At 41.2% G+C, this 25,906-nt stretch overlaps 1 protein-coding gene across 2 annotated transcripts in view; it reads right to left on the bottom strand.

Annotated features, from left to right (window-relative positions):
* Positions 1-25,906, bottom strand: part of LOC127033838 (tudor domain-containing protein 1-like) — a 57,639-nt gene that overhangs the window by 6,760 nt on the left and 24,973 nt on the right. The window contains exons 10-21 of one of the 2 annotated variants that reach the window (XM_050922107.1): positions 21,497-21,671; positions 18,761-18,847; positions 18,344-18,523; positions 12,361-12,468; positions 10,879-11,049; positions 8,682-8,933; positions 8,350-8,475; positions 7,324-7,434; positions 6,407-6,577; positions 4,733-4,987; positions 4,066-4,182; positions 3,409-3,522 (exon numbers count right to left, since the gene is read on the bottom strand). In XM_050922107.1, coding sequence (XP_050778064.1) covers positions 3,409-3,522; positions 4,066-4,182; positions 4,733-4,987; positions 6,407-6,577; positions 7,324-7,434; positions 8,350-8,475; positions 8,682-8,933; positions 10,879-11,049; positions 12,361-12,468; positions 18,344-18,523; positions 18,761-18,847; positions 21,497-21,671 — 1,867 coding nt within the window. The remainder of the gene's footprint in view (positions 1-3,408; positions 3,523-4,065; positions 4,183-4,732; positions 4,988-6,406; positions 6,578-7,323; positions 7,435-8,349; positions 8,476-8,681; positions 8,934-10,878; positions 11,050-12,360; positions 12,469-18,343; positions 18,524-18,760; positions 18,848-21,496; positions 21,672-25,906) is intronic. The other variant, XM_050922108.1, reaches the window with a different exon arrangement.

Genomic DNA, 25,906 nt, shown 5'->3' with positions numbered 1-25,906 from the left:
TGGATAACCATGCATTATCATTTCATTCACTGGTGAGAACAGTGGTCACTTTCCCATCATAATTCTGCTGACAACACAGCCAGAGACCAGGAAGTGCTGCACCCAGACCCTAGAGGGTTCAAGTAGATGTAGTCACCTGCACTGAAACACCTACTGGGGGAACTATGGAATATGTCCTTGAGAAAAAGAATACAGAAAGCCTCCCCCAACATCTGGACTACAATGCCCCACAGAACTCCAGCCAGGGTGAAAATTCCATTTGAGCAGATACGCCGAGTCAGAGCCTGAACTGGCTATGTTGGGAGAATATCTCCAAGATAACCTGGCCCTGGGGTCCACTTGCATGTCGACTTCACCAGCCAGTGCCCCAGCCCTTTCCATAAAAGCAAAGGGTGGCAGCCCCTGCTTCTGTGTCGATTACCAAGCTGTAAATCAGATAATATGAAACCGTTACCCACTATCATTTATCCCTGAATTGTTGGAAAGCATGGGGGCCATGCACACATTCACTAAATTGGATCTCCAGGGAGCTTACAACTTGTCCACATCCAAGAGGGGGGTGAATGGAAGATTGGACATAGCAGGTTTGAAAAACACTTTGAATATTTAGTTATGCTATTTGAACTGACTAATGCCCTAGTAACATTCCAGCACTTCATTAACAATATGCTATGAGACCTACTGAACCAGTTCACAGTGGTATACTTAGATCATATATTGATCTTCTCAGATGACATGGACCAACATACCATTCACATCCATACGATCCTGCACAGATTAGGACAACAGAGTGTCTATGCTCAATCCACACAAGGTCTGGTCTGCCCGCAACTGGGCAGCCCTCTGCAACATGCATGATCGAGGATATTTTTAAAGTTGGCAAACTTTTAGCAGAAGTTAATTTTGAATTAAAAAAAACAAAAAAACCATGCCCTACCCTGGAAAAACACTCCGTTCCACAGGTCAACTGAGGCCCAGCGTGCATTTGAACAGCTAAAGCTTGCCTTCACCACTGCTCCTGTATCGGCCCTCCCAGACATGATGCAAGTTTTGTAGTAGAAGTTGACACATCTAGCACAGTGACTGGGGCAATCCTCTCGCAGAGCCATGGAGCCAAGCAAATACTGCACCCCATCATCTACTACTGGAGGAAGCTTATCCTTGCCAAATGAAACTACGAGATCTTGGACAAAAAGCTCTTGGCAATTAAGACTGCCTTCAAAGAGTGGGAGTATTTGGATGCGGGCTCTGGAGTGGGTCTAGGGATAAGGGGTTTGGGGTTCAGGCTTCCCCGGGGCTGTGGCAGGGTGAGAGGACCCCCACAGCCCAGCAGCCTGGGGGCCGGGGTTGAGGCACCTCTCCCTGGCCATGGCAGCTCCAGTGGGGCCATGGCAGAGGCATCTCTCCCCACTGCCTGCCTGTGCGTGCAGCCCTTAATGGCCACGTAGCTTAGAGGGAACTTAGGTTCACAAAGTCCTCAACTTTAAGATTAAGCTGGACAAATTATGGTACTCACTGACTGGGAAGGTTACAGCCTAGAGGAACACACTTGGGAGCCAGCTGAAAACATTCATGCTCTCACCCTGGTTCAGGCCTTCCATAGGAGTCATCCTGAGAAAAACTTAGACCTATGTTGGCCAGAGGGTGCCGCTAGGGGAAGGAGTGATGTCATGACCCATGTGTCTCGAACCGAGTCCACAGGCTCCAAGGGAGCAATCATACTCCAACTGTCTAGATCAGTGGTCTCCAAACATTTTTGATTGTGTACCCCTATCAGTAAAAATTTTTTGGAGCATGCACCCCCTGCAGTGCCGAATAAGAAAAAAAAAAACAAAGCGCCACTCGGACCCCTGTCTGACGAAAAAAAATAAAAACAAAAACGATCCTACTGCCGCGGACCCCCAAGGATCCTCTTGTGCACCCCACTTTGGAGACTACTGCTGTACATGGCAGCCCACTCACAATGGCTTATCTAGGACTCATGAAACCCAACTCCAAGACAAGGTTCTGTCCCAAGGTCCAATTGGTCAAGCCCCTGGGCAGTTGATTGGCCCATTGGTCCTACTTAAGCCAGCAGCAAGCACAGGAAAGTATCCAAAACAAGCTCCACCATGCTCTGGACTGTGCACCTTATGCTTCTTGATTTCCTGGTATCCTTACCCGGCTTGAATCCTGGCATCTGACTTGTGGTTCTGGATCTCCAGTTTGTTTCCTAGCTCTGGCCTCCTGGTACCCTGATCTGGGCTTAACTCTGCTTCCAATTTCTTGTTTGTCTTCTGATCTCCCGGTATCCTGACTCAGCTGACTCCTAACTGCTGTTGCATGACTGCGGACTCTGGCTGCAGCTACTAAAATCTAACTACCCATGACCTGGCCTTGACAAGGAGAGTTCTTCACATCCCAGCACAAAAGGAGGGGAAAGATCTGCACACAATTTAATGAAGCATCAACTGCACCACTTAAAGCAGCAATTACATTTTACTAACTGCTGTCTCAGTCTTAACTATAACATCTCTGCTGTAACATTAATTGTGTTTTCTGGGTGTTTAAAAAAAATACATAGCATTTCTATAATTGCCTACTCCTTTGACCTACCACAAGTGCTAGCTTCTATTTACTTCTAAGGGACACAAATTCCTCAACATCTCTTTTAACCCCCCACCTCATTCAAATAGCAAAGTAACTCAGAACTTCCACTCTGTTAGCCATCTTTTCATCTAGTACTTGACTTCAGTGCCTATATTTAACACTGTGTTTTGTAGTATTTCTGTTCATCTCTCCTGGAACCATTGACACATCTGACACCCTTGTGATTCACTTTACAGGAATGTTCTGTTGCTTGCAGCTATACCACTTTGGACTGTGATCTTGACACCAATGTCCAATCACATAAGCAGGTGCAGGCCTGGTCAGTACTTGAATAGGAGACCTCCAAGGAAAATTCAAGTGCTACAGGAAGTGATGTTTATGGATTTCTTTGGCAGAACTCTTCTTTGAAACAATACTGAAATAAATGACTCAGTCAAGACTCCCCTCTGGGATGCGCCTGAAAAAATTCATTTTGGATAACATATAAAACTGCTTAGGAATAGGGGAGTTCACTCAAGTAGCCTCACTGAATTCCAGTTTAGATCATTATATTGCCCCTCCTAAAACTCCATGGATTTTCAGACGCATGAGGCATCCCTTACTTTCTAGCCTAGACTGTCACATATTGTTTGTAACTAAACAGAAGCCACATATAAAATGAAATATGGCAATGTTCTGCGGCACATCAAGGATTTTACAAATCTCTTTTCTTAAAGGTTTGGACTTTGCCATCTATCCTTTATAACATGCCCAAGTTTTGCAATTCAGAAATTCAGATAACTTTTCCTTTTTTAAAAATTAGCAAGAATTCTCTCTCACCTGCAAACTTGGCACAACAGGCTTCACCGACTTTTGGTCTGAAGGAGTGATTGTTCTGAGTGTTGCAATATTCTACCAGTTCAGTCATCAACCTACACAACTTCTCTTGATCTACTAAAAATAAGTGAACAGAATCTGTTAGTACTTCATGATATTTCAAGCATGATAAATATACATACCATAGGAAAGCTTATTATTAGGCCTGATTTTACCAAAGTTACCGCAAGGCTTTTTTAATAAAAATATTTATATATCTGCATTTTTCTTACTGTCTGAGATGTATTTTGGTAGTCTCTCAATCAGGGGCGGCTCCAGGCACCAGCGCAGCAAGAGCGTGCCTAGGGTGGACTGCTGGTCGTTGTGAGTGCAGCAGTCAGGCTGCCTTCAGTCCCATGGCTTCGGCGGCAATTCGGTGGCGGGTGCACTGAAGGTGCAGGACCGGTGGACCTCCTGCAGGCATGCCGCCAAATCCGCGCGACCAGCAGACCTCCTGCAGGCATGCCACCGAAAGCCGCCTGACTGCCATGCTTGGGGCGGCAAAATACATAGAGCCACCCCTGCTCTCGATTAATTATTATAATCTTAAACATCTTGAATCCGTCTTCCAAATATATTGCTACCAACTAGATAAACCAAGAGATTTTCTTCATTTCTTACCTCTGGTTTCACTTGGTAGAGCATAAAACAAGTCTGGACTTATCACTTCCATTACACGGACCGATACAGTTTCATTGACAGGCAATTCTATTGTCTGCCACTGCTCAGAAGAGGTTTCTAAAGTAATTAAACACAAACTAGTAAAGCACAGAGCAAAGCACTTCTACACATATATACAAGTTCATCACAGTTGCACATGTCTATCCACTTAAGTAACATCTCCAGTCTATCAACATGTTCCAGTCATTTTAGTGTGACTGCAGTGAAATGAAAACTGAACACTGACACTAATACACTGGATATTCTGTTCCTCAGAAAATATCTAATTTTCTTACAATCAATCAATGCTAGTTAATTCTAATATTGCTGAACATAAGATCCTACAACCCACTATGCAATAGACGCTTTAGTCATAATTCAAGTTTGCTATAATTTGTTACAGTATATTTAAGTAATAGTTGTTTAACACACAACCCCAGTGACTTGCACATGTACCTATCATGCCTCCTGCAGGACAACCTGCACCCAATCACAAGCTTCATGATGTATTTAAAACTGATATATTTATTACATTTTAGACATGGTCAAAAGGAGAGTCAGGTTGAGGGATACTCAATTTTCTTATCATTCCAATCCAAAAAGAAATTAACAAGACTGCTTTGGTCACCTTGAGGCTCTATTTTCTCAGCAGACGTATTTGGTAGCCCATCTTTATTTGGCAGACCTTCCTTTAAAGCTAATTTTTCACTAATTAAAATTTCACTGATTATTCTTGGACAAGCTGTGGAATTATCAATGAGCTCTATTCCAGCACCACTTTTGTTGAAAGAAACTACTCTGGCTTGAAGTTTAATTCCTGCAGTGCACATCCGAAATCTTGCTGTGGCTTCTGGGACCCATTTCTTGTTAGCAGGTTTTACACCTAAAGGAAACAAGACAAGATTTTAAAATATCTTCTCATTCACAATTAAAAAAAACCACAAAAACAAACAAAAAAAAAAACTCAACCAATATTAGTTTTACCCAAATTTTTAAAATATCCTGTAGCTAGAAAGATCACTTCTGCTGCGATAAGGAATGTGTAATCTAAGCGTATCTAATGCAAAATGAGTTGAGGCCCCCTAAGTTTATAATATTAAATTCCTCTTAAAAAATCATCTTGATTTTATTCCTAAATCCGTAAGAGATTCTGCATGACTGTCAATGAGTCGATCTCCTCTGTACCTCTGTTCCCATTGCTATCTGTAAAAAGGGATGATACTACATGGCAACACAGGGTCTGTAAAGCAGTTTAATATCCTCATTTGCAAAACACTAAAAAGGCAGAGTATTAATTGACAGAAAGGAGCAGTTGTTTTTGAGTCTCAGTGCTCTTCCTCATCTAATATATATAATTGGAGTCATAGGCGTCGACTCTGTGGGTGCTCAGAGGCTGGAGCACCCACTGGGAAAAACTGCAGCTCGTTGACCTGCCCCGCCCCCCAGCTCACCTCCGCCTCCACTGTGCCTCCTCCCCTGAGAGCACCGCTGCATCCTGCTTTTCCTCCCTCTCCCCAGCACTTGCACTGCAAAACAGCTGTTTCACATGGCAAGTGCTGGGAGGGACAGGGGAGGAGGAGGAGGAGGAGGAGGAATGCGGCACACTTGGGGAAGAGGTGGGGCTGGGATTTGGGGAGGAGTCCAATACGCATAGGGAGGGGGCGGAATTGGGGTGGGGCCGAGGTCGACACGAGCATCCACCGGTGCCAAGGAAAGCTGGTGCCTGTGACTGGAGTGGTAGTTTAGCAATGTAACCCTGCGAGCCCAGATCTTCCTTTTGGAAAAAAGGTGGGTCAGGGAAAATGTCAGATTCCTTGCCAAATAAATATTTCAATATTTATTAAACTAAGATGAGATCCTGAAACTTTCACTTTGAGCATGCTAGGGGGACTTCTTCCAGTTCAAGGCAGGGCAGGCAGAACCGTAGCTCCACATCCACTCTGTACTGGCCTGTATCCAGGAGTGGCTTGGCTCTGCATTGCCCTTAGGTAACAATAAGAAAAACTAGGGTGGAGCTTAGAATGAGGCAAACTGTAGGCGATAAATGGAGATGTAATTTTGAAAAGTTCACAGGTGATGAGAAACTTTGCCATTCAGTTCACAAAGACAAATCACTTCCATTTAACATAGAAGAAAATATGTTCAATTTTTTTTCTTTTTTTACGTTTAGTTAAAAACATGCTACATTAGAAGGTCTAACATGCCTGAAATGCCATCTGATTTCTAAATATAAGAGTAGTTCTGACACAATGCTTAGCAGGTGCAGAAATTATTTCCAAAACATCTTTAAATGAAGTTTTACCTGATAACCAACACTTAATTCCTTGAAATGGAAGTTTTAGCAATGTTGATGAGATCTGTCGAAGTTTATCTGGAGTTACTGTCTCAACATTTCCATAATCCACAAATTGCACTTTAATAGCTCCATCTGAAGAGACTTCTATGACCAAAGCACGATACCAATTGCCATCACCTAGGATTTAAAAGAATTGTGATTTCCCACATTTACCTAAATCATAAGCAGAACTAATTTACTTTCCTTGGCAGAGAAAATTGGCCTTAATTTCTGTTGCTTCGCACAGTATGTAAATCGGTTACATGAATTCAAAGTAGGTGTAAAACACTGCCATTCTGATATGATAGAATTTTATATTCATTCTGCACTGCTTTGAGTGACTACACAAGGTGCAGGGAAACGGACAATCAAGCCCTTCCACAATATCGGTACAGTTTTCATCCAGAAATGAAAGTACAGAAAAAAAAAGTGATGCAAGTAACCTATTAAAATCCCATACAAACTAGTGGAAAATCCAATATATACTTCCTGGAAAGGCAGTAACTTTCTCTAAGGTAATAATAATGAAACCTCTTTCTCTATACTGTTTACTTCTGTTCAATCAGACTATATATTAACAATAACCAATATTATGATATATTTAAGTGTATATCAGATCTGAAAGGTTCCTAACTGTTCACTCACTGGAGTCACTATTCACATATACTTTGTTTACCATTGTCAACTGCAGATCTATTTTCTTTCCTTGTTCAACTTAGCTACACACCAAACACATCAAGACCATGCCCAAAATACCTGACAAGATTTAGAAAGCTATATATTAAACAGAACATTTGAGGAATCAAAGATAAAGATGCATTTTTTATTTAAGGACATTTTTGTAAATGAAAAAATGAACAAGAGTAGGTGGGAATATTACTTACCAGAGAAAAAAGCACAGCAAGGTTCTCCCTCTGAAGGCTTGAAAACACTAGTAGACGTCTGCTGGCAGTATTCTGACAATGACTTGTTGAGTACGTTTAGAGCAAGTAAGTCTAAGCAGAATGTAAAAAATAAAAAAAAAACCACACCCAAAATTAGTATATCTTTAGAAGCAACAAGTCAATGATTTGGAGTTACCAGGCAAAAATAAGACTGTGTCCTGCAGAATGTCAATCTTATTTATTGGGTCCCATTAAGAGCATATTTAGAAAGATATTTAAACATCTCAAGGTGCCGCTGATTTAGGGTAAAACAGTATTAATAAATTCACGTATAAAACTCTAACACTGTTATATTTTATTGACCAACTAAAACTGATCAGAAATCTCTTCCCCATGGAGGTACTTGCAGGCCATGTCACCTGTTAACTTTCTCTTGGATAAACTAAACTAAAGAGACAGCTCAACCTAAGCTCAATAAGACTTTTTCCACCACTTGAAATATTCTTGTGCCTCTTTTCTGAATCCTTTCCAATTTTTGAACATGTTTATAGAGTCCTGACACCAGAATTGGACACAGTATTCCAGTAATGGTTTTAATAATGCTGTATACAGCCCTACTCCTACTTGATATTCCCCTGCTTGGGCCTCTATAGGTTGTATAAGTCCTCCTAGCCACAGCATTGCACTGGGAGCTCACATTCATCTAAAATTACCCATAATTCCTTTTCAGTGTCACTGCAAACAGGATATGATCTCCCATCTTGTAAATGTGACCAACATTCTTTGTCCCTAGATATCTGATCTCTGTTCTTATTAAAATGCATGTTCAAATTTAGACCTACAGGACTAGTATGAATTAATTAGGAAGCTCAGATGTAAGCTTTAAGTATGAAAAGTCCACTAGGAGCATTGGTGCATGAAAACTACATTGATCCCATTCCAAAATATTTTACAAGTTAATATGCAACAAGATTCAGGATGAGAAGACAGACAGTGCACACAAAAATGAAGGCTGAGACAACTTACCATCATCTAAGATCTGACAGAAGAACTCTCCAGGATTGTTCACTGTACACAGCAAGACATTTAATGTCTGGTTAAGAGTCAGCTTAACCCATGTCCAATCTATTTTATTTATTGTTTCTCCTACAGCTAAAGGGTGCATGGGAAAGAGAAGAAAGCAGGGTCAGACGGACATACAAGGCAGCATTATAGGGAAAGAAAATGTACATTCTGAATGCCAAGTCTTGGCCACGTAACCGACCATACTCATTTCAATTATGCAATAGATTGCTGTACATCTATTGTACTGCATTATAGATAAAACCAACTTCTATAGCAACTTTTCATGTACTTACCACTTCCTTCTTTCACAGTGTTAACAGTTTCATTTATTGTCAAGACATCCTTGGAATCTTTCACTGCATGGCCTGATTCTAAAAGATGTTTAGATACATTTATTACTGGAGTAACAGATTCATCTGCAATCTCTACCACAGAGCTATTCTCCTTTTTGTCCACCACTCTTATAGTGATCATTTTATTTTGCAATAGTTGTTTCATCAGAGCAATAGCTTCCCAGGACCAGGTTCCTGAAAGGGGCTTCACACCTGAAAGTGAAATTTAAAAGGAAAGAATTATCTTATTTCAAACTGGACTGTAGGTATTGGGAGTTGTTCTCCCTCCATTCTTGAACTAGTTCATTCTTCATTTTCTAAAGTTGTTTTATGAATAACATTGTCAATGGTTGAAATTACTTGCCATTTAAATATGCATCAAATCAATAGCAGCACATGCCAGTGATTTAATGACGGGGTTATAAAATGCTGAAGGGAACTATTAAGGTAGTGTCTAGAGCAGTGGTTCTCAAACTTTTGTAGTGGTGACCCCTTTCATATACCAAGCCTTTGAATGTGAACCCCCTTATAAATTAAAAACACTTTTTTGTATATTTAACACCATTATAAATGCTGGAGGTGAAGTTGGTTTTGGGGTGTAGGCTGACAGCTCACAACTCCCCATGTAAAACCTTGCAACCCCCTAAAGGGTCCCGACCCCCATTTTGAGAACCCCTGGTCTAGAGCCTAGAGATCAGAGCTCCATTGTTACATATGGTAAGTGCTACCCCAATACATCTCAATATTGCAGAGAGAGAGTTTTAATGATGGAAACCCTTAAAAGAAAGGTTACTTAGTAATTTTATCTCTTAGTTGAACATGACTGACCCATGTTCAACTGCTGTTCACATGGAACCCTTCTCCACTTAGGCATTCAAAGTTCTCATTTGAATATTTAATTCAAGTAATTGTAGTTGTAGATTATTGCCAGTATAGATATACCTGTGTTTTGCAATACACTCTCAGTGCCAAGTAAAAACCCCCTAGAAAAGCAGTTGTCATTGGGCTTCAGGATGCAATGGCTGGACTCAGGCATATATTAAGATGGAATCCCCAACACTCCATGCGCTATTGGAATCTTCAGCACTGCTTTCTGCTTTGCTATTTCCCTGTGTTTTGTTTTAGATTTTCAGTGGTAGTTCTAAAAAGTTAACATTAGACTTCCCACTGTATGGTGTCAGATGGCTCAGTGCCAACTGTTGGGTCAATTCAAGGCAAACATCTCCACGTTTCATGTGGTATTAGTCTACTCTGTTCTTCGTTCTTATCAATGAACTGCTCCAGTTATAGGAATTGCACTGCAATACTGACACAGAAACAGTCAGATTCCAAAACATACACCTCTTGCAACACCAAAATATCTATTGCTGATTTCATCCAGTGTGATTTGCAGGGCATGCTCCATATGCATGGATTCCGTCCCTAAAGGAGCAAGCAATTCTTTAAGGTTTTCTTCTTTTACAAAGCTTTAGAGCCTGAGCAGCATCTCAGCCTTGTCCTTTAGACAGGATTAAATTGAATATTCCTTACTGGCAATGTTAAGAAAATGCTCAGAGGCTTTAAAAAAGCCACTGTGATCCAATGGAGCATCTGATCCAGAGTTTGCCAAAAAGTACCATTCAAGTATTCTGTGCTGTCAAATTTAACAAAAAGTGGTTTCATTCAATTTGTCCAAGAAGAAACAGATGAGGTTTTGTAGATTACACTATCAGAAAATTGCGCTTTGAACAGCTGTGTCTCTGCCTCTTCAGTTCAAAGAAAGCACTGGCTCCAAGAAAGAATTGGTGCCTAAGCAAGTCATTGCAGCCAGTACCTCAACACATTAGAACCAAGGGCATATGCACAGTGTCCAAGTACATATTTGAGGACAGTATAGCTCTTCCAGTATATTTTATTCCTTTTTACTAGATATCTTTATTATGTACATCTGAAAGGAGTTTAGCTTTATGAATTTTAATGTTCCTGTTATCACTATGAAGTGCTAATTTGATTTTCTACAGGTAGCTTTCCACATTAACCTCACCCTCCCTCCCTTCCTCCATCACACAGTAGCTGCATCTGGTCTTAAATTAGGCAAATTCTGAGAAAATTTCCCCCCAAATCTGTTTTGAACTTTATTTTTCATCCCATCTGCAATAGCTTGTAGTTCATTTCATACCTGCTAATGTACACTTTATAGCTTGCACTGGCAACTCCAATAATTTTGGAATCATAGGGCGAAGTCTAGCCACTTGGAGAACTTCAAAGTTACCATAATCTATATAGCCCACTAAAGCAGTATCTTCAGAAGTATATGCTAGAACAGAGGCACGATACCACTGATTGTCTTCTGGAAGGAAAGATGCAGATACAAACATTCTGTGAATAATTAATTCCTAAGCACCAAAAGGATTTATTGGCAATACCTTAATACAAAATGCAATGGCTCTGAACTATAATATTGTCATGGGTTGAGTTAAACCTTGCTGAAACTGGTAAGTATAACAGCCACCCTTCATTCAAAATCAATATAAGAAAAAATATAAGCTCCTTAATGGAACCAGACAGCTGAAACAGATGATTCCACCCGAAACATGGGCACATCACTGCCCAAAACAAAGGTACACGTAAGTCCCACCAGAAACAGAGCTATGTGGTCAGAGGGGTTTCACTAGGTAGTGCTTGATGGAGAGTCGTCTGTCAGAAACAGCAGAAAGATGACAGAAGAAGACAGAAAAGGCAACAAGAAAGCGAAGGAGACAGCCAGAAAAAGCACTAGGAGCATGGCCCTGAGAAGAAGCTAAGTTAGAACATTTTAGGGCTAAATGCTAGCTGGAAAGGGGCTTAGGAAAGTGGGCAAATAACCATTTCCTGTTTAATTCCTACTGCACACAGGGAAACAGGACTTCAATGCAATCCTGTTTACTGATAAAGAAATACCAGATGATCATTTTTTCATCCTCCTGGAAACAATCTGCAGGGCCAATCATTCAGGTCAAAAAAGGGATAACACAATTTAAACCTATTGCTAAGGCATTTGGAAACTTAAAGTGAGATATAAGCTAACTTTACTACACTATCACAACTATGTTCAGTGAAACGGATGAGCAAAGACCAAATCCCCCCGCCAATATCAAAGTAAACACTACTGGATGTTGCACTGCTTCTCTGTTCCCCATTTTCTTGTTTCTTGTATTATGTATCCCATACGGTTTCTGAACACAAGAAAAACTGTTTATTTAGCACATCGGTAGTACTCTCTTCCTCCAGCCTAAGGGCTTTTCCCTCAAAGTCAGCTAGCAATTTCTTCAGGATTTCCCTAAAAGCATTTCTACCCAAGAATTTAGCCAATGCTACGGTTTCCTTGGTGTAAGTATGCTCTCCAGGCTCTTAATCACAGCTGGTGTCTGGTCACAAACACTGGTTACCATAGATGTGGCTGAAAATTCTGTGTTCACAGGTAAACTAGGTCCAAGTAAAATGATAAAAGCCCTGTCTACATACAGAAATATCTTTGAATTAAATATATGTCTAAAAAAGTTTAATCGGTGCAACTCTTAATGTAGACACTCAAATTATTTAAGAGTACTTTATAGAGATTTAGTTTAATTGAGTAAGAAATTAAACATAACAGCGATTAGCCATTTAGAGCCTCCGTTACCTGTAAACTGGGCACAACAGACATCTCCAACAGGTGGACAGAAATTTGGGATAGTAGGGATTTTGTTACAGTATTCACCCAAGGATACTTGAAGTTCAGCAAACTGGTCTGTTGACAATAAATGTTTTTGGAAAATACTCATTAACAGGACTTCTTTAAGTAAGCATTACAAGACAAACCCTTTTAACTCAAGGCACAAAATTAAGATTACTCTATTACATAAAAATCAGTGTTAGACTCCTTTCTGTGTCAAGAAAAGGATTTTCCAAAAGCTTGAAAGAACAGAGGTTTTCTATAATCAATGGTATTCCTCCAGTGGACAAAAATCAATTTCTTTCTGTATAACTGGGCGGGATGGTTTTTCAGTCTCAGTGCTAGAACAGATTTGTCAAAACTTGTGACAGCAAAGGCACATCAGCTCTGTAAAAATCTAATTCAATGACAAACTTCATTAATGCAGAGTTAAATTTGGCTGCTGGTTCCTAGTGCCCTTCCAGGACATTCCAGGAGTTCAGCAAAATTCAAACCTCTGAAAACCAAAGAATAAGGAATTAAGGAACAATTCTAACTGACCCCTGAAGCTGGCAATAGGCACTGGGAATTATCAGCATGCACTCCTGCTGCATTCACTGTTAGGTATAGCATGATCAAAGGAAAGAGATGCATATGTACCTTGAGAGATCTAGTATGCCTCATTTCAGCAATGAGTTCTGTAGGCTGTGTCAATAGCGGTACAAAGTGATCTTCTTGCCAGGGGACTGGCAGTAGTAAGGTAGGATACGAGTGGTCTGTGGGTTTAATGATGGCTAAGTGAAAGAACAGTGTTAAATACCATCCTGTGCCTAATGATGATGGGGTTATAAAATTTAGCAGGTGTATGCTGTTTCTGTGGAGTAAACTATGTTTGAGTGAAGGTCAGGTGTAAGTAGCTCCTGTTCTGTACAGCTCACCTAACTATATGTTTTGCCTAAAGAGGTAGTGTTAGGGTAGGTGGTCACTGTTGGACTGTCTATTCCCTAAATTTCTCTGCAGATAGTGCTGAAAAGTGAGTGAGTGTTATGGATCTTATTGAGGCATTGCTCAAAGAGATCGGAGGTAAGGTTGGGCTGATGTGTCTCTTTGTTCTATTTCCTGGTTTTCAGAGGTCTGAGTTCTGCTTGAAATACAGGCCAGGCCAGGCCTTCCCCCACCCTGTCAGCCTCCCACCCTGCATAGGAGTGATAGGTACTTTAGGTTTGTATTTCCTAACTTTTCAGAGGTGTAAATCAGGATTACTTTCAGCACTCCTGCTCTTCCTGTCCCTCCCCCACCGATCCCAGCTCACATGGGAGGCAGGGAGACAGGCTCAGAGGAATAGGGCTCCACCAACTCCTAATCCCCCCAAATCCTCCTCCCCACATCATCCCACCCTAAATCTCTACACCTATTCCCTCCCCCATCTGCTTGCCCTCTCAACTCTCACAGCCCCAAGCACTTTATAGCAAATATTTGTATGTCATTTTCCCCATCAGTTATTTGAGCCCCTTCTGAACTATCTGCTTTACTTAGATTATATTAAAAAACCCCACAACCCTTGACAGAAGTGGACAGTAGCATCAGGTCTACAGAGCGCTAAGATTTCTGCCAAAAGGTAAGATTCAAACTTACAGTGCCTTGGTATAACTCAGGCTTTGACAGTCACAGCATGTCCCCTTGAGCCACCAAGGGACATGTGAAATTTGGTTGGGTGGAAACACTTTTCCCTAGTCTTTCTGCACATGCACATTATAATGTGATGTGTGAGTGTTTAGCATATACCATCCTAGAGAACTACATACATCCTTTAATAAGGTTTTCAATACTGCTTCCTCAAAGGAGCTGCGGGTGCCACGCACTAGCTGTGCTAAAATGTCAAGCAACAGATTAGGTGGGGGATGATCCAAGCCCCAGGTGTGTGCGCAAAAATTTGATAGTTTGTGGACTACATGAAATGCTTAAGGGGCGGGGAGTTCCTCAGGAACCACTTGCTCAAATGACCCCAAATTTGGATCACTAACCGTACCCCACACTCCCGTAAGGCACAAGACATTCTAAGCACATCTGACAACAAAAGATTTTTAGAACACTACAATTCAACCTTAACTAAAGCAGAACTTGACTCTATTACAATAAAACTTTGCACATCTGTTCCACAAAATCTTTTACTTAGGCTCTAGATGAGAGAATTCAAGGCTTTACAGAATTTAAAGAGATTCAAGGACCCCTCATCAGACTGTACAATGCAATCTGCTTCCTTATGGTTTGCCATGTCTGGAACAAAAAGCAGACTTTTTTTTCTCATTAAAGTAACCTTTGGTCTCAAATCACAGGATAGAGCTCTTCATTCTTTTGGTTCAAGAACTGGGTCATCAGAAATGGATTTAATATAATGCAAGAAAATCTTATGAGCTTCAAATGGAGGAAGTCTGGTATATTTTTGACTGTCTTCTGGAAGACTTGTCCCTCATAGACTCATAGACTCTAGGACTGGAAGGGACCTCGAGAGGTCATCGAGTCCAGTCCCCTGCCCTGACCAGCCAGTCACCAAGACAGGAAATCTTTAAGATTCTCCACTTCTGAGATTTATTAAACTTATCAGTGGTAGCTGCCAACTTCCAGAAGCTCCTTCCCAGATGAAAGGCAAAGTTAAGTATTGGAATTACAGGTTTGCAGTAGAATCAGGTATTTTTGTGCTACGGACAAGATCTATGAAATCCAAGAATTTCTTCAGAGCACCAGCTAAATGACTAATCATGGAACCTTCATCTTGAATCTCTGGAGATGACGAAAGTCTAACTATCAGGCCCAAGACTGTTCAGAGATGAAAACATGAGGAAAAAAACAAAACACACACTGTTCTGTTTTGGTATGTACATGCCTGAACACCACATATCACAGAAAGCCAATCTTCACAAGAGTGATGAATTCTATTCAGTGATCTAGAGGATGAACTCCTGTTAGAAAATTCCCAGCCAGGTCTAGTATATATTTTTCAATCGAAATTATTCTTCAACATAAAATAGTTTTTGTAAAATCAAAACTCTAAAATGAGAAAATTTTAATTTACTAAAATGTTTTGATTTTTCCATTGGGAAAACTGAAAAGTTCAGCTACTTACCCTATAGTAACTGGCTCTCCAAATGTGTTGTCCACACAGATTCTACTCTTGATACACAAGTGCCTTACACGCACAAGAGAGAGAGAGAGAGAGAGAGAGAGATCAGAAAATGGTGGGGAAGGGACAGCAGAAAACTGGAGAATCCTCACGTGCGTTCTTGCCCAGGGCACTATTCCAACGCAGGACATGATCATCCCTACAACATTCAGAGTGCCTACCCATGTCCTCTGGTACCTCCTGAGGAGGGCTAATTGCTGAATTTATCTTGTCTCATTTTTCAGCTGACAAGGATTTTGTGGGCCTCTGTGTCTATCAACACACCAAGATTAATTAGGTGCTAAGAAGGCTAAAGAGGACTCATTTTTGAAACTTTTCTATAAACCCAGGCTGTTGCAACGTTTGGATTTTTGTTTGAGCAGCCAAAATAGACCCCTCCTCTGAGGAGCCTCTGACTAGAATAACGTCCAGGAAAGGGTAGATCTGTATCCTGTTCTGCCTGAGAAAAGCCACCAGAATGAGGACTTTTGTGAGATATAGATGACTGTCTGAAAGGCAGCATTTTGTATAGAAAACAACGGATCCCATGAACGAAGCATAGAAATCTCCTGTGTACTTGGTGAACTTGCATATGAAGTTAGGCCTCCTTCAGACTGACTGCTGTAAGGTAATCCCTCTGCCAGATCGCCACCACTATGGACTTTCAGATCTCCATCTTGACTCTGGCCCTTCTTATGGACTTGTTCAGTTTTAGTCCAACAATGCTCTGTCCTTCTTGGATCTCTTGGGTACAAAACCAAGACTGAGTAGTGTTCAGAGAACATCTCCACCTTGGTAATTATCTTGCCAATTTTCAGAAGATGATTTATGGCCTTTAGAATATTTTGCCTTGTTTGTGGATTTAAGGATACTGGAGAAGGGAGAAAATGAAGATTCAGAATATTTGAAAATTCTATGATGCACCCTTGTCAAAACACATCCAGGATCCATCAGTCTGATATGGAGAAAGATCACTGGTCTTTGAATTCTAATAGTCTCCCCTGAGTTGTTGCTCGTTGGAATTCTCCAGACTTAGTCATTGTTTTTAAGTGTTGGAATCTGCATTGCAGGAAGACTGATATCTACCCTTTCAAGGCTTAGATTTGCCGTAATCTTACCTTCCATACTTTCAGTAGCCAAGAAAACAAGATGCACACCCATAATAAGGTCAGCTATTCTTTTCCCCAGATTTGGAGTAAGGAGGGTTCTGTAAGATTTTCTTTGATTAATTTGAGGATTTCAGCATCACCTTGTCTTGAACAGCTCTCCAAATAAGCCACCTCCTGAATATTTTGAAGACACTAATGTGATTTTTGCTTGCATATTGCCTTTCCAGGCTCAAACAGGGATGCCATCTGGTCACCACGCTGGAGGCCGTGGCATGTGCTGAAAACATCAAAGCATCCCTGGTTTCATTGGTTATGAAGGCTGAAGCCATTGTGATTTTCTTTAACTCCAAACCTAACCAAAACAATTTCTTAACCGCCTTTTTGGGGGGTGGGGCAGTCTGGCTGCCAAACTGTCAGTCCAGGCCAGGACTGTCCTTGCACAACATAAGAAGCCCTCAGAAAGGAAGATGCAGCCTCAAACATAAAGAACAATGGTATTTCCATTCTGCAATTGTTGGGTTCTTTCAGGAAAAAAATCCCCTTGCATTAGGATAGCCGCATCTTAGACTAGTGCTGAAATTGCTCTGACACTTTGGGAAGAGACAAAATCTCCTTTACTACGGTGTTCATTGTAGAATTTTTTGATATACCTGGATACTCTCAGGTTTTGACAGTTTCTCTGTGCCAGGATGCTGTCTTTTGATGTGTCTGCCTCTAGTGGCCAAAGGACTCTCCATTTTGACTCCATCCTTCAAGACATTCACAGGCTGGCTGTCAAACTCCCTGCTAGTGGGGAACTAGCTCCTGGGTCAGAATAAGGCCACCAGACAATTTCCAACCCAGAAGATGATGCAGCTGCAAAACAAGGCACAAACTTATTGCAGGGATGCAGAACAGACGTAGCCTTGGTCTCCTGTCTGGACCTTTCGCCATCATTCTCAAGGCCCGTTACTTGAGCAGTTGGGAGTGGCGCTGTATGAGAAACTGCATCTTCATATTTTGGGTTTTGTTTTCCCATTCTCTCTTGCAGCAGGTGCTGGATTCCAATTCCCTGCCAGTAGCTACTGGAGGCAGAACAAACCCAAAACTGAGGGAAGGGGGTCTCTGGAAAGTAGGGGCTAGTCTCTTGTCTGCTATCCAATCAGCTTTGATTCTGTAGCAGTAGGGGGCAGACAGGCAATGACCCATACTGACAATCTGTGGATTTAGCTGAGAGAGAGAACGGGGGCATTAAGAACTCAAACTGCAACTGCTGTAAGGAAATATTGCACTATAAGTATTAGTTTAGAATCAGTTCAGCATTAAACAATATATTTTGGTTCAGTTCAACAAATCAAAAAAACCAACTTCTTTTGTACAAGCAAGGCAGAAAAAAATAATTCTGTCAAGTGACCACACAAGAAAGCTAAACTCTGTGCCATAAGATACTGCTGTTTTCAGCCTCTTCCACTCTCATAGGATCCACTGAGTCCTCACCAGGTATTGTAGGCTTCAAGTTGCATGCAGCCCTTATTCTGGGGGAATAAACTAGGAGCCCGAACTCAATTTCCCTTCCTTCTGGTCTCACCTTTTTCCCCTGGGACCTTCAGGTGCTTTTTGTTAAAAAGAAAATACTATACATAATTGTAATTTACCATTTTTGCATAAACAATTATGTTAACACTTTTACTTTAGAATGACCTGTATGAATATATCCACTTACGACCATTATGCATCTGTTGACAGAAAAAGTCTTCTGGCGTTTGAATATGGGCAACTACACCAGAAAATGTATCTCCCACGGATACGGAAACAACCTTTATGGCTAAATCACTAATCTGAACCAGTTCATCTTCAGCTGTTTTTTCTCTTTCTCCCTCAGAATCCTTTTGTAACACAGTACCTGAGGAAATACAAACATAATAGGACAAGCTATTTTACTGAGTGAATATTCTAATAAGAAAACACACATTACAGTTAACGGTGAACTGAAGCTAGTTCCACTGTCCAACATCTTAAGTAACAGTTTGAAACAGAGGGCAACCTAATTTCACCATTATCTCCACACCATCCAAAATAGGAAAAGATATCATTCCCAAATTTCAGATCAATCTGTCAAAAGCCTAACTGGTTTACTCACCTGTCTCTGGGTTAATTTTCTTAGTTTCTTTCCTCTTTGGACTCAATTCATGCCCCATTTCGAGAAGTATTTTATCTAGGTGTTTCCCTAAGACACATATTTATGAAAATTAAAGTAATTTAACATACAAAGGCAGTCTCAGACTAGCTTTTTAAAATCATGTTTTCTGAACGCACTCTCTAAACTACTAACCCTGGAAAATCTGACCTAGAATATGTCTATTTTACTTGTTGGTCAAGCATCTAGCATGCCGTGGGTGTTGAACAACATTTTTATACAGATATATATACACACATACACGTCTCTGAGTAGTATGACTACTCAGAAGCTTCCTAAAAACACTCATTTCTCAAATATTGCCTTGCTAATTTCACTTCACCAAAATATGTATAACAATCGTTACTGAATTTATCATCATGTCAGGACTCTATAGTTAAGGGAGGATTCAGCCTCTCCAGATCTTCCCCAAACTTACAGCACTTTGAGTACAGAATGAGGCCTGAGAATCTACAAGTAAATCCATTAGCTCATGACTTAATTAAAAACTGGGTCCTTTAAGATCTTCAGCGTCTGACAGTTTCTTCTCTTTGTCCCAAATGAGTAGAACACCACAAATACTTCAAACGCTCCAATAGACAAAATTAATTTTATCTTATGCCCGACCTATATTTGAAGAAGTTGGGTTATAACTAAGCTAACTTATTAACAATCGTATCTGTTATGATTATACGGGCTACTGCCAGGCTCAGATAACTTAAGTGGGGCCACTGTAATTCAATCAGCATTCTTCCTTTATAGCTAACAATTCTATTTGCTATCATTACTCAATAGCATGCAGGAAACTAGCTGCATGTCAAGAGTTCTCTTTGGTAAGTTAGCTGGCTCAAATATCACTACTCTTTAAAGGCTCTGGAGGTGCAGGCATAGTATGGACATCAGTAACTAAAAGACTAGATCAGGGGTGGCCAACCTGAGCCTGCGAACGAGCCAGAATTTACCAATGGACATTGTCGAAGAGCCAAGTAATGTGTTAGCAGGCCCCCCATCAGCACCCACTCCCAGCGCCTCCCTCCCACTGGCAGCTCCGCCGATCAGCACCTCCCCATCCCTGCACCTCCTGATCAGCTGTTTCATGGCATGCAGGAGGCTCAGAGAGGAAAGAGCGAGGACATGACAGGTTCAGGGGAGGGGGTGGGAAGGGGTGGAGTGGGGGCAGGGCCTGTAGCAGAGCTGGGGGTTGAACCCCCTCCCCAGCACATTGGAAAGCTGGAACCTGTAGCTCCAGTCCCAGAATCGGTGCCTATACAAGAAGCCGCATATTAAGTTCTGAATAACCTCATGTGGCTCTGGAGCCACAGGTTGGCCACCCCTGGACTAGACAGTACCACTGCCTTAACTTCATGGCACACCAGCACAGCACAGCACAGCACAATAGGGACCCTAAAAGAGCAGGTACAATAGACCCGAGCTCTCCCTGCCTCCCCTCTTCACATAGCACTGGTTTCACAAAGAGCTCTCAAAACCAATAAATTTATTGCAAACCTAGGTCCAGATCCACTAGTATATCTCAGCTGTTATAGCAATGCAAGGTTGGGTTTACAGCTGCTTAACTGGCCAATACACTCGGGCTGCTTCATGCTACTCTTCTCTACTGAGGACTGTGTCCTTATCATGTAAAGATTTAAGGTTGGTATTATGTCTTCAAATAATTAGAAATATCACACAGTAGCATTTGGGGGGGCGGGGATTCTTGTTTAGTTTTTATGTTATTTAGTTTAGTATGTAATCTTAAATACATTTTTAAAAAATAAGGAGTCTCCCAGGAGGGGGAAAAAATCTCTTAGAAGTTGGGTTTAAGGTTGAGAGTATGTACCAGTAATTTTAGGATTAAAAAAAAAAAAGTTTTCAAACCATGCATTAAAAAGTCAGGAAATTCAAAGTTAAGGTAATAATTAAAAGTAATCCAGACATGTTAAGCTAAGCAATGCAGAGTTTAGGGATTCAAACAACCTTATGTCTGCCCTGTAGCGATGGATTGAGGGGAAAAATAAAATCAGATATGTCTTTGAGAATCCATTGAATGTATACTAGGACCACAAAAACTAAGACACATTAGTCACAGTCATATTATTACTATATAACATCATTACAGCACAGAGTTACAGTTGTTCCTGGAAAAGGCAACTACCTCAAAGTAAACAGCGTGAAAAATGTTTTTACTATTACAGTAAGAAATTTTTTTTAAGGAAATAGCCCCAAGTCACTGCATGCCAGTATACAAGGGCGCTATAAAGGGGAAGAAAATTAACAAGATCATTTAGAAAGTCTGGATAATAAAAAAAAATTCACTATTGAAGCATTTAAGTTTATAAAGGTAGTCAAAGCATGAGACTAAGCCAATCAAGACACACAACTTCTGAAAACAAAGATCTCTATTGCAGCAATTCAAATTTCTAAAACTAGAAAACTAAGCATTTTAGGGTAATAGTGTGAGATCTCATTTCTGTAGAGCGCTTTAAGGCAGTGTTTCCCAAACTTGGGATGCCGCTTGTTTAGGGAAAGCCCCTGGTGGGCCGGGCCAGGCTGTTTACCTGCCGCGTCCACTGGGAGCTGCAATCAGCCGAACCTAAACAAGCGGCATCCCAAGTTTGGGAAACACTGCTTTAAGGGAACAGAAATGAGAATCACAACAGATCATTTTGAAGACATTTCCCTGAACAATCAAACCTATCTTACCAGAACCTGGCAGGATAACATCTACAGCGAAACAAGTCATCATCTCCTCCTGTAATAGGTCAACAACAGTCACCGAACAGTACTGTCCGACGAGCAGAGGGGTAATAATGCTAACACAGTCTTTGTTCCATCCTCCTTGTTTTGGAGCAACATTAGCAACACAACACTTAATGGCCTGAAAGAGAGGACCATAAAGAATACATTTTTTAAGAAAATAAAATTAGGGCTTGCAAAATCTTTGGCTTGCAAGCAACAGTCACTGGTTCTTATTTTTGTTTTTGCACTCAAGTCAATGAAGTCCATATTAACGATTCAAGTTGTTTACATAAGGTACTAGGGTTACAGGGGAACTAAGTGACAATATATTGTAATTCTTGTTCCTGTTCTTTCCCGGCCTTCACTGTTATCCTCACTGATTGTGCCAGACTCTACAATAAGTGCAGATGTGTCTTCAAGACCTAGTGTGCACACCAGAAGTGGAGTATATCTGGACATGTGCCCCATGTAAAAGACTGCCCTTGCGCCTCCCCTTCCCTTCCGCCCTTCAGTTCTTTCACAGACAGAATCCAGGAGCTATAGAACTTCACAGGAGAAGGAGGGAGGGCAGTGGAATAAAATCTCAAAGGGCCAGTTACTGTAGAGCAAGTAACTGTTCTCTCTAAATGATTGTCAATATGTATTCCACTTTTGGTGACTAACAAGCAATGACCTAGTATAAAGGAGGTGGGTGCTCAGAAAGTCTACTTAAAGGCTGCAGGACAGGTCTGCTAAAGTGGGTTTCAGATCCTGATGCTCCAACTAGGCTGTGTAACATGATAACGTGTAAACATGTGGACTGATCCCACAGTAGCCACTCTGAGGATTTCAGATAGGTATGCATCTCAGGGAAGCCTGATTTCCAATCGAGTTGGCTCTTACCTGCATGGATGGATGTGATCTTGTTAGCTCATAGCATACCTTAATACAATTAGACATCCACACACTTAGCTTTTGGGTAAATCTTGCCTGAACTTTCACCCTCTCTGTGAATGCTACAAATAGTCTCAAGGAGTCTGAAAGGCTTGATCTTGTCAAGGCAAAATGAAAGAGCCCTACAAACACCAAATGTGTACTTTCTAGCTTCTCTTTGTAGTGGTCCTTAAAAAAAAAACAGGCAGAAAAATCATCTGATTTAAATGGAGGGCTATCACTGAGGGGAAAAAAATGTAGTATGAGGCCTTCAGGTACTGTGTCCTAATGGAACACAGTAAGACGGAAAAGACATAAAAGAGCCTGAATTTCAAACTTTTGAGTTGATGTTATAGCCACTTCAGTTATGTCTGCACAGCAGCTAGCAGGTGCAAATCCTTTCACATGCAAGCTCTACTCAAGTTATCATGCTAACAATAGCAGTGTGGCTGTGTTGGCACAGGTGCTGGTGTGGGCTAGCTGCCAGAGTACATATCCATGGGGTCATGGATTGTATGCGGGCAGCTAGCCTAAGTCACCACCCAGGTTGCCACACTGGGTTTTTATGCCTCCTAGCTACTATGTAGACATATAAGGCCCTCTTCAGAGGTGGATGATAGAGTGAGCAAGAATGACCATGACGAGAAGGACTCAACAAGGAAAACCCATTAACCCAGCTAAGACTACACTGGGATCTCAGGAAGGAGAGGGCTTTGGGACTGGGGGAAAATAAGAGCCTTAAGGAACCTAGCTACTGTGGGAAAGGAGAATACAGTGTGACTCCCGGGTGAGGGGATGGTGAGCTGATATTGCTCAGTATACTCCCGTTGAACAGACTGATAGCCCTAAGATAGTTAGTGAGAGTGCATCATTCACAGTGGCAAGAATAGAAGTCTTCAGAGGACATAAATGGCATTGCTCTGCCCAAACAAGGCATCTTTTCCACTTGGCTGCTTACACATTAGTCTAGTAGAGTCTTTTCTGAACTAGTATGCTCTGACCTCTTTAGAGCAGCTTCTCTCTGTGATGATTAGCAAGCCAGCACCCACCCCCATCAAACGCAACAAAGCTGGCTCCAGATGTAGAAAGCGCCCTTCATTCTGGGAGATTATTATAGTTAAAAGATGAGGATATCTGTGGCTGAGTGGACAAGTTCATGAAGTCCCAGTATCGGAACTGACTGTGCTGGTTTTAATATGATCATCACCGCTGAATCCTACAATGTGGTTTCTGAAAACACTTGGTATTAATGGTATCAGTAGATAAGCCTAGATTATTCCTGAAGTCCATAAGTTGAGGAAAGGACTTGTCAGAGAACCTGGCTCAGACACTCCCCTTTGAGCAAAACAGCTGACATTAACCCTTGAGGAGAATAGATCTATAGTCAGGTGACTTCACTTACAGAAAAATGTTCTGGATGACAGAGTCCATGACAGTCCATCTGTGGTCTGCTTGTGAACTGTCTGTGGAGATGGTCCTAGGACACTTTATAATTCTGGCAGAAGCAGAGCTACTGAAATGATTTGATGACAAATGCACCGGTTCCAAAAACAGTTTCCTGGTGAAGAGGAAATGATCATGTTCCTCTCTGTCTTACAAAACATTACTACATTGCTGTTGTATTGAGTGGGAAGGGATAGCTGTGAATGCTAGACCAATAGCTCTGATTTCTAATCTATATAATAAGATTCCAGCATTTTAACTCTGAAGCCTACGTCTTGAGTCAGCATGAAGTGATGAACAGCAACAGCATACTTGAGAGCTTTTTGTTTAGAATATCATAAGGTGCAATCATTACTGGGATTCACTGTCTGTTACCATCTACTTTAAGTTCTCAGTCATTTTTGGCTTTTTTAAAAACAAAACACAGCTTTATGAATGACAATTGTATGACAGGATAGGTTATCAGCAAGTGTATTTATATGAAGGTGAGTCTCACGGGAAAACCAGAGGTCTTGGGTCTGAAGATGTCCCAGGGGAGTTCCCCACCCGAACACGGAACCATGTACCATGAGCATCTTGGTAGGAAGCTATGGGCAAAACAGTGCTCCCTTCTTGCACATCTGGAAAGGGTGCTTCCGTCAATCTAAATAAGAGAGCTTCTCAAGAAACCTATACTTGAAGTTTTGAGGGGAAGGATGGAAGGAAGGAAGGAAGGAGTGGCCTTTGTATTTAAGGGTGCATATTTTGCCATCCCTGTGAAAAACTGCCCAAATGTGGCCAAGTTTTAAGTCTCTGGGGGGAAGAGTCAAAGCTCCTCATACATGTCCAGAAGAAACTTCAGATTTTTGCAGCTAAAATCCCCACAACTTCATCCACATTGGGTATGCTCAACAGTGTTGATGAACCACATGGGTATCGACATGATGCCAAGAGATGGAATTTGTTTTTCCAGTTTGCTTTTTAAAAATCTGGGAAATTATATACACAAAAAGCCATTTTAAAAGAACATTAAGGTTGCAAAGTCAAGAGCCCAAAAGAAAGGAAACACCAGAATTAAAGGTGGCTTTTGCAATTTTAATTTAGTCCTACTGTATATATGTATCATAACAGTCCTTATTTATGATCACATACCATTTTGCCTCACAGGATTCTTTCTTCATTCAATGCAGAGTGGACCTGCTCTAAGGATACAGAGCTGCACAGTAAAGGAGACTGTCTTGTCCATGAAACCATCTCTGTGCAGAAGACCCGGGAGCTTTGGGCAAAGACTGACTGATGTCTCCTGGTTCCATGACACTTTTGAAGTCAGTCTCCGCGTCTTGTCACAGCTTTCCTTATATTAGCTCCAAAGACTGGGATGCTAGCAGCGAACAACACACAGAAGAAATCTGGCACAAGGGTAGAAGAGGCATAGCTAAAACCCAGAGCTTCATGCGCAAGTCAGAACTGCCTCGATTTTCAGGAAGAGAACCAGCCCAAATGTCATGGACATGGGAGAGGACAAGGTCCAAAATATAGCTTAAATAACCCATAGTGTATGTGTTAGGTAAGAAGAGAATTTTTTTTATTGCCGTCATTCTTTACCTAATTGCTGGGAAGTTTACAGCCGGCATTGAAATCATTTACAGAATGGATGGAAAGCTGTTCACGCTTAGCAGGCTGAAAGCCAAGAATAAGATTTCTACAACATCTATTGTGGAACTTCAGTATGCTGATAACAATGCAATCTTTCCCCCACTCTGAGAAAGATCTTCAAACTATCTTGAATGTGATTGCCGATGCTTACGTATGTCTTAGTTTCACTCTTAATATCAAGAAAACTAAATTACTCTATCAGCCCTCTCCAAATGAGGTATTACATGCCTCATCTATCAACAAAAATCAATGGAGCAGCACTGGAGAATGTTGATCACTTCCTCTACCTTGGAAGTGATCTTTCATCCCAGGCAGATATTGATGCAGAAACTCAACATTGCCTGAGCTGTGCCACTGTAGCTTTTTCTCATTTACGGCACAGGG

Source organism: Gopherus flavomarginatus, chromosome 13, assembly GCF_025201925.1.
Source record: "Gopherus flavomarginatus isolate rGopFla2 chromosome 13, rGopFla2.mat.asm, whole genome shotgun sequence".
Classification (NCBI taxonomy): Eukaryota; Metazoa; Chordata; order Testudines; family Testudinidae; genus Gopherus; species Gopherus flavomarginatus.
The sequence above is the reverse complement of the archived record's forward strand: the minus strand, read 5'-3'. Positions and strand labels throughout refer to the sequence as shown.